Source organism: Rhagoletis pomonella, unplaced genomic scaffold (assembly GCF_013731165.1).
Source record: "Rhagoletis pomonella isolate Grant_MI unplaced genomic scaffold, Rhpom_1.0 Rhpom_scaffold_00002, whole genome shotgun sequence".
Taxonomy (NCBI): domain Eukaryota; kingdom Metazoa; phylum Arthropoda; class Insecta; order Diptera; family Tephritidae; genus Rhagoletis; species Rhagoletis pomonella.
The window spans coordinates 8,994,356-9,004,014 of NW_023458556.1; the positions used below are offsets into that span (position 1 = coordinate 8,994,356).

Here is a 9,659-nt window from a genome sequence, read left to right on the forward strand (position 1 = left end):
CCCATGCCAAATACGGCTAACCTATTTTTAAACCTCCCTACTTTTAAGGTTATTGAGGTTTTTTCCACGTAAAATTGAAATTTTCTAGGAACTAAGGTTAAATTTTAGCCAAGTTAATTTAGATCAAATTGGTACAAAAAAAATGTGTAGTAACGAACTTTTGATGCAGTTTACTTCTATTTGACACGTAGATCATGGATCCACAGTCTCAGCCCTAAATTTTATACCGGAACATTCCGCTATCTTGGATTTAAGTTTTTTTATGGGTTTTTGCGATTTGAGATTTGCATTTTTTTTATCCTGATTACGAATCCGTAAGCATAAAGTTTTCATCAGCTCGGGTTTTTCGATATTTTTGAACTTCTAGCGAAAACACAAAAGGTGATAGAACCATCCTGGCTTAAATTAGACCAACCGTAAATAGCAGTTATTTTTTTCCAGCAGGTAAACTTGGCTAGATATTCTTTAAGTTCGAAATAAAAAAGTATTTCCGAATAGTAAACAAACCGCTTATCCAAATTAAACAAATTTGGCACCAAATGAAAGAGGACTTAAATAGCTTTTAAACAGAAATAACGATCGAAGGCTTCTATTTATATTTTTTTAAAACTATCCAAGGTTTGTTCTATGGTAATTAAGAACAATTTTTTTATTTAAATATTTTTCAATAGCTGGCATTCCGCTGGCTTTCCACATTTAAATATTTCAGCTTTAAAGCTATTTTAGGCCTCTTTCAGTTGATACTAAACTTTTTTAATTTGGACAAGTGGTTTGTTAATTGTTATGAAAGGACTTTTGTTTTCGACTTAAAAATATCTGGCCAAGTTTAGCTGTTGAAAAAGGTAACTGTTGTTACGATCCCTGCATGAAACCTAGATCTCACGAGATCTTAAATATTTATCGTAAACTAAATGATGGGAAATTTTTATGCATATTTCCCTCCACAGGGACCTGTACTCTAACTATTGCCATCAAATGTATATTAACTGCGTTGCAATGTATTATTCACAAGTTGAAATAAGTATATCACACAATTGAAAACAAAAACTAAAAATAATCAAATAAATATATCAATCATGCAATTAGAAAAAAATCAAAAAAACATCAAATGTTAAATATATTTTTGGTTTATCGGCCGCATTAGCATATCAGTATGTATATCTCTACACTCGTGTGCACGTATTTCAGCCGCAATCAAACGATAAGAAAGTGTACAAGTACCCAAGTACCCAAGTGAGCACCTTTGACGTATTTTCTGAAGTAGGTCTTATTAATAATTGGCTTGCTTACATACGTGTATACTTGACCGTACTCAGTGTTGCCACGGGAAAATTTTTTTCCTACAAAAACCAACCTACCAAATTTTTTTTTGTTAGAGTTTTTAATTTTTTGCAATGTCAAGTTTATTAAAAATGTCGGTAAATAACATAACATTTAGTAAAACAAACAATTTTAACAATTCATTTTACTGAACACACTTAGCGCTGCGACCTAAAAATATATATTGTACTAAACGCTAATTGAAATCACTTCAACCTAAAGCAGGGATCACACGATTTGTACATTTGTACACAAAATGCCAAATTTAGATTTGTCCACATTTGCGCATTTGGATAGCGATGTACAAATGATTTGTTTTGCGATCAGACGATTTGGCTGCCAAAGATCCAAATGATTTGGCACACATTTGCGCACAGCAGTAAAGTGACAAATATTGTCCATATTCATTCACACGATTTAACCATTTGGTCATAAATACTTAAACAGCTGATCCGGTGTCAACCATACTTTTGCATTTAGGATTTCGTGAGATTTGAAGTGAATAAACAAAAATAATATATACGCACAGGTACTCAGAATTTTGAATACACCCTCAAAATCTGGGCTGAAGGTAAAAAACGCGTTTTTCATAGGTTGAAGCATATACTTGCTCGTAACTTTACTTCTGTTTGCCCGATGAAAAATACTTACATATGCCATTTAAGAGAAAACATTTCGTTGTTTACAAACATTTATAAATGGTTAATTTGTCTTGAGAATGGGCACCCTATGTATGTATACTAGTTAACAAAATAGTCGGACAAGTCGTAATTTAAAATGAAAAAATGTTAAAAATTTAAATTTTGCATATCGATGGCTGAGTGGAAGATCGACCTATCTCGGAAGCCAGTTCAAAAACGCCCTGTCTCTGAAAATTTTTCAAGAACGCCCTACTTCAAAGTTTGATTGAAAAACGCCCTATTTCAGAATTTGGTTGAATAACGCCCTATCTCAGAATTCATTTCAAAAACGCCCTATCTCAAACGAAAAAACATTGAAAATAAGCTGATTTAGGGCGTTTTTGAATCGGCAGCTAAGATAGGGCGTTTTTCAATGAAATTCTGAAGTAGGGCGTTCTTGAAAAGTTTTCTGAGATAGCGCGTTGTTAAAAAATTTTCTGAGATAGGGCGTTTTCGAACTGGTTGCCGAGATAGGTCGATCTTCCACTCAGCCATCGATATACTCTGTAAGATTCCTTTCAGTGATCGGACTTCTACCACATTGTTGTAGATCTGCCACTTTTTTGAGCACACCTACCACACAAGGTCTGAAATCTACCACATATTCGCGTTTTTTGAGTAGTTTTATTTTTGCTCAACATAATTTTCTTAATTTTAAGAGCAAAAATTGTCCAACACTAAACACTTACAACAGGCAGAATGGGAGGATAAAATAAACTGTAAAATAGCAAACTTTCTCAATATTCAATTTTTCGACATCAAACATGGTTTTATTGTGTTAAATTGCAAAATATATGATTTATAAAAAGAATTAATAGTGAAAATGATAAAAACCGGCGATTTTTGTGAAAGTATTAGCAAATTTCAGTGCATCTAAAATTTCTAAAGCGTTGTTTACTTTTACTTGAGAATTGTCAAAATCGGCAAATCCCAAGTAGCATTTCTGGAACGAGCCACATTTGTTCGCTACATCGTGATGTGATAAAAAGAAAAGCTGGCAGCACTCTGCAAGGTTGCAGAAATATTTCAAAATATGTTCGAAACTGTCAAAGAAAAAAATTGCCAAAACCAACGCAATTTTTATCAACTTCAATCTTGCAATTTATTATACTAAAATTAATTTTGTTTTAGATTCTAATTAAAATGTTTGCAATTTAGGAGAAACCTTGCAGATTTTTTTTATTTTTTGCACAAAGTTTGATTCAAAACCTGAGATCTACCACATTTTTTTGAAATCTACCACATTTTTTTTTAGATTCTACCGCACAAATTTTTTTTAAGTCTGATCACTGATTCCTTTGCTATTTCTTAGGATAAAGTATCAATTTTAACATTGTTGTAAGCAGCGAAATGTCTTATCTTGAATCACATACATAAATACGTATTTTTCACCGGGTAAACAGAAATAAAGTTTCGAGCAAGTATACCTGTGCGTCACCCTTTGAAAAACGCGGTTTTTGACCTTAAGCTCAGATTTTGAGGGTGTATTTAAAATTCTGAGTATGCAGATTTTACTGCTTGAATAGACCTACAAGTGTGAACCTCGAAAAAACTATATAAATTTTTTTTTGTCATACAGTGTAATTTAGATCGTCTTTAATAATCTGTATATCGTCGTTTAAAGTACAAAACCGCGTATCAACAAAATGCAAAGCCGCCTATGTGAGGTTGCATAAATTATTATCTAGATAGTAAAAACACTCATATTTCAAAATGGTTCTCTTTTTTATAAAGCAATCACATTTCAGGATAGTATATTTCAGGACGAATGGATAAGGATTGAGCCAACAGCTTCTGTAAGCAAATTCAATTTTTGGCAGCAAATGTCAGTTACGGGATTTTGCAGAATGACGATACGCGGTTTTGTACTTTATACGACGATATGCATGTATGTATGTATATGTGTATAGCCAGCAAAAACTGCGGAAAGAGATCCGAAAACTGAAAGAAAGGTGAATAGTAAAGTGCCACGAAGGGTTGTGAAACGAATACTTTTCCGGTTGGTTTTCTGAAATTTTTCATTCTGAACTTCAAATATGCTTTTTCATAGTTAATTATACTCAGAAATTAATTATACTTTTAATATGTTCGTCTGTCGCCATAAGAACCTGGGACCTCATGAAGGTTACAAATAGTCGCACGCTTCTCTGCACACTCAGCTACTGTCGAATACGTATATGTACATGTTTTCAAATGTTCAGTTTGAGCAAATATTTTAAAATTATTGTTTTCAAATAACGTGATATTTTTCGGTAGTTTTCGGATACGAATATTATATTAAATATTAAAATTTTACCAAAATTGGAAAAAACAAATGTTGACAAGCACGAAATGGCAACACCGCTCAACAATATTTGTATATTTGTCACTGGCATTTGTCATCAAGTGGCAAATCAGATATTTGGTCATTTGCGTAATTTTTATTTGGCTTATGTAGCAGCATTGCGTTCACACGATTTGGCCACCAGGGTTGTTTTTCATTTGCCACAAGAAGGCAAATATTTGGCTTTTCTGATAAATGACAAATGTAATTTAGCGTTCACATGATTTGTCTATGAATTTGACAAATTTTTAGCCAAATGTACAAATCGTGTGATCCTAGCTTTAGGCTCTAAGCACTAAGCACTAAGCTAAGCACTTTGGAGGGTGCCATGTTCCAGATTTTGAATGGAGAAGATAATCGTTAACCAAGGTGTATCTGTCTGCTATTCCTGATACGTGGGCAGTCACAAAATTCTCGGGACCACGCCAGTGCATTTGGGCTCCACGCTTTGCGAGATAGTCAGCCCTTGTAGCCTTGTTAGTAACACTCGAGAGGTGTGAGTTCCAATGGAGCTTTTGTCCAGAGTTACCGCTAGATACTTCACCTCTTCTGAGAATTCGTTTTCTATCCTACCAACGTCGGTATAGTCAAGTTGACTTTCCTTCTTTTGAAAAATGGGACAATGGGAGACTTCAGTGGGCTTATTGGTGCCTTTTCAGTGCACCAGTCTTCAGTACATATATATACGTAAGTAGTTTATCACAACTTTGTAGTTCAATTTAAATTGAATAGATAACTTGAGGCATATAAATTATATGTGGATGTTCATATTGTAGGTATATTGGCAATTATAAGGGAATGCGTTTGTACTTACGAATCAGGTATATATAAATGATCGCGGTCGACTTTATGAATTATTTATGTTAACAAGGTTGCTTAATTGTTTCGAGGCACATTTTTTCTATTTTTCGCAAATAACTCTTATTGTCGTGGAACCTACCAAAATCCATTTTAGCCTACCAACCTACCGAATGGAAAAAAACCTACCAGTTTTGGTAGGAAAAGCGCATGTGTGGCAACACTGACCGTACTTGAAAAATAAAGTTCGCCGTACACCACTGAGTCTAAAGTATTTTTGCAAGGAATTTTTTTTCGGCCGAACTGTTCAAAATAGTCCAGAGCTTTCATTTTTCAACCGATTTGATTCATTTTATTTCATCGAAAGCTGATGAGATTTAACCAGTCCGATTTTCGAATTTTTATTTATCAATTTTAAATCGTCTAGTGCAAAAGCAGAGAAAATAGCATTATTTAAAAAAACGATTCCTGTTAATGAATGTTACATTATAAAAACTAGTTCGTCCGAAAGAAAAAAAATCCCACAAGAAAAATTTGAAATGTTATACGAAAAATTATCGCCAAACTATTTTCTTTCTTTTTGAGAAGTTTCCTTGCAAAAAAACTTTATACTCAGGGGTGTACGGCGAACTTTTTTTGTTTTTTTTTTTTTGTAACCTTTTCTATGAGGTACCATATTGGTGATAAAAAAAGTGCCAAAATGTGTCAAATAGAAAATAAGAACTACTAAGATAAACCAGTTGAATAATCTTTAAAAATTAGAAAAGTTTAGTTGAGATTCACAAAAATGTATTGAAATATTACTTTGTGCCAAATTGCACACTTAATTGTCATTTGATGTAAAATAGGGCTAAAAATTTTTTAATGCATAGCATTTTAATGTAAATGAAAAGGATTAATGCATTAATTTTTGATATTTAATGTAAATGAAAATTTCAATGCATTAATACCGAAGAAATAATGCTAATGTTTTTTTTTTGTATTAACATTAAAATGTTTAAATGAATGCTATTGCAATAATGTATTGCATTAAAATTATAACAAGCATTAAAAACCCATTAGCTAATTTTTGAATTTTGAAAGTAAAAACTCTTTGCTGACGTTGAGGGTAGAATTTTAAGGTCAAAAAATATAGTGACGGACGTTAAGGCTGGTTTTCACTATGTCAACTTCAATGGCACTTGTCGTTAAATACGTAAAATCACATTGTCAAATGGAACTAAAAAACGGCTTATTGATTAATTTCGATCAGAGTAGGTCCTCAGTCGTGTACATGCGCTGATAAATTGGATATCTGTCCTTTTTTGCCTCATACTTAATATATGTAATCGGTATGCATCAACAATCAACATAAAAATCTATAAAAGCACTCTGCGTTGCATGCACATTGGCTGTCATTTTCATAAAACATATAACAATGTTTAGAAGAATTTTTCTACAAATACGCATAATATAATGAAGTGAAAAAACTATTAGTAATTATTCCAAGTCCTTCCAAAAGAGGTTATTTACTAGAAAAAAAATGAAGTGGTTTTTAATAATGCAAACGAACAAAAGTATTAAGCATTTTAGTGCATTAAAATTTTTTCATTAGCATTAGCTTGGATAATTTAATGAAAAAAAAATTTCATTAGCATTACATTTTTCAGAATTAATGCATTAATTTTTTACATTAACATTATTGCTTTAAATACCATTAATAAAATTAATGCATTTTTCACAACTCTGGTACATACATACTTACATACTCACATCGAAATGCATGCAAAGGCATCGATTTATAAGTATTTAGATTAAAAGGAGTAAAAAGGCGTTGAAAAGTCGCCGTGTTGAGTTGGCTCCCTAAGCTTGCAAGAATATGTGTATTCATGTAAATATATATGTAAATATGTACAGTGCAGTAAGTACTTAAACAGAACAGAACAGAATATAATCTTTTTAAAAAGAAATGTTCCAAGAAAGAAATGCAGTCAGCGACTTGATATTATCACCTTTTTTTCATGGCGTCAAACAGTTGTGAGTCACATCTGACGATGGATTATTATGCAACGTGCCGCACAGTAGCATAAGGTAGCATTTACCATTATTGTCTTCTAAAGTAACTAGTAGGCGAGGCAACCAATCGCCAATCTATATCAACCTCTTCTTGCCTATCAACTATAAGGGGATATTTCACTGGTGTGCCTCACGCAAGGCAATGCCAGATTACTCAAACAAAGGCCTGTTACAATATTTAAGATAATAAATTGATAATAAATTGCTGTAAAATGTGTCATACACAGTTTGCAAATCTTAAATTTTTTCAACTTCCTTAAATCTCTTATCGATATTTCTTTCTTTATTGTATATTAAAACATACTTCTTTGAACGTTATATGCAGCTATAATTATCAACTTGATAAAAAAAAATTACCTCGCACATATGTGCGGTTGAGGGTTGAAAACCCGCTAAATAGAAATGTGTCTCTTTCCGACGATGCATATTTGAAGTGTGCACAAAATCACACATATTTTCCAGATTTGGTAAAACATTTGAAAAATCAAAACCTTAAAAAAAGCCAAACTATGGCCATGGCTCTGAAAGGGTTAACAACTAATAGAGTTATGTGCAGTTAAAAATTAATTTAGCTATGAGTAAATTCACTCAGCCATTAGACCACTTCCGATTGAACAGTACTGATTTAATTAAAATAACAATGGGGCATTCCATTTCAAACCGATTTTGACTGTGATAGCAATTGTAAACAACTAAAAAGTCGAAAATGAACTTTTGTCAAGGATTGGACAATGTAAATATTCCAACGTTTCAGTGATGCTTTCTTAATAAGGTTAGGCGTCTATACAAATTCTATTTAGCAGACACAATCTGTGAATCAGAATGTTTTTTCTTTGTACAACATCGGCTGGAAGTAAATATATACATATCGTCGTTTAAAGTACAAAACGTACGTAAAAAAGATAATGCAAAACCGCGTATGTGAGGTTGCATAAATTAATTTCTAGATAGTAAAAATACTCATATGTATTTCGAAATGGATCGCCAGTTTAGCAATGTTGGAGAATTCTAAACTTCGATGACAAATAACGGATTTTAAATTCATCAATTGTTTTTTGTAGAGACGCCGCAACCTTTTAAATAAGCTGCAAAGTTTTTTGTTTATTTTGTAAATTTAAGTTCTTGATTTTGGTTATGAATGCACATTTTCATCAAAAATTTCGATGTCTTCAACCTTAATATCAACGTTTGGAATTAGCCCTTTATAAGTTACATAAATTTTTAGTCGTAATAACGACATGGAATGTCCCTTAAAAGGGTGCTGACCAAAAAATTTGCGGTTTTCCCACTGGAATTATACAACTTATCATACTTTAGGCAGGGACAGAAAATAACCGGCATTACGAAGAATTTGTATTATAAAATCATTGCAAAATCATTATTTTTTATTTATATTGTTACGGTCATTTTTCATCGTTATTTTGTCATTTTTATTTTTTCGATCATACTATAACCGTTATTTTCGAAAAAATCACAAAATAACGATCAGAAATGATTGAAGAAACACAAATCACAAAATAACGATTAGGTTTTGGTTTTTTTTTATAAAAATCATAACGCCTACGGTCTCTGATTTTATGATTTGAGAAAAGATATTTCGAAACAAATATTACGATTTACATAAGTTGGAGCGATCCGATGTATTATTTTGAAAAAAATATATATTTTTAAAAACAAATTTTTTTATAAAAACCTCCAATTTCATTCGCATTTATAAATCGGTCCAGCTCGCGTAAATGTTAATATTTTTCCGAAATATTTTGGTGGAAGTTTTAGAATACCGCTTTATTTGCACATATGTATTTTGAGTGATACAGCCTGAAGGTGCGTTCACACAGAAACCAAGCGGCGCCGAGCGAAGCAAAGCGGAACAAAGCGAGGCTTTTCTCATGGACTCTGCTGCAAATATACCACAAAACTTACGGTCAATGAAAATATTTACTCAATTTATTTGAATATTTTGATATCTTGTTTGCAGCAACGTCATGAGGGTGAAAAATTAAATAGAAAGTTCAAAATCAAAAATTGCTTTGCTTTTAGCTCCGAACCGCTTCTGAGAAAGCTTGTTGTATGAACACTTTCGTATATGTAGCTACAGCAATTTGAAAGCTTCACGCACCTTGGAACGGCTTCGCTCGGCTCGGCTCCGCTTTCTGTGTGAACGTACCTTAATGAGTTTAAAATGCGACGCGCTGACGAATAAATTATTTAATTTTTATATAGCAGTGATCTTCAATAGAAATATGTACCATTTTCTTCCGTCATGTTGCAAACGGAGGTCCAGTGACGCTTAATCCAAGATCTTTTGCTTTCACTTTTTGTGTAATCTCGATCGTTTTTCGTACCGCCTTTGTTAATTATACGTACATCCCTTATTTGTATATTTCACTTTTCAAATTGCGTTTTTTTTTTTGTTTCAAATAAATCGCGACATTTGCGTAAAGTGCACTCGCGTTCACACTTGGTTTGCGAGTTATTCGTTT

The 9,659-nt window shown here is 32.6% G+C and overlaps 1 protein-coding gene across 2 annotated transcripts in view; it reads right to left on the minus strand.

The window, feature by feature from the left end:
* The window catches only part of LOC118733005 (peptide transporter family 1-like), a 72,430-nt gene that overhangs the window by 55,048 nt on the left and 7,723 nt on the right, over positions 1–9,659 (minus strand). Inside the window, exon 1 of one of the 2 annotated variants that reach the window (XM_036462153.1) lies at positions 9,426–9,653. The exons of the other annotated variant lie outside the window; for it this stretch is intronic. Within the exon in view, the coding sequence (XP_036318046.1) occupies positions 9,426–9,441 (16 nt within the window). The 5' untranslated portion in view covers positions 9,442–9,653. Of the gene's footprint in view, positions 1–9,425; positions 9,654–9,659 lie in introns of those variants that run through there. 2 annotated transcript variants of the gene reach the window in all.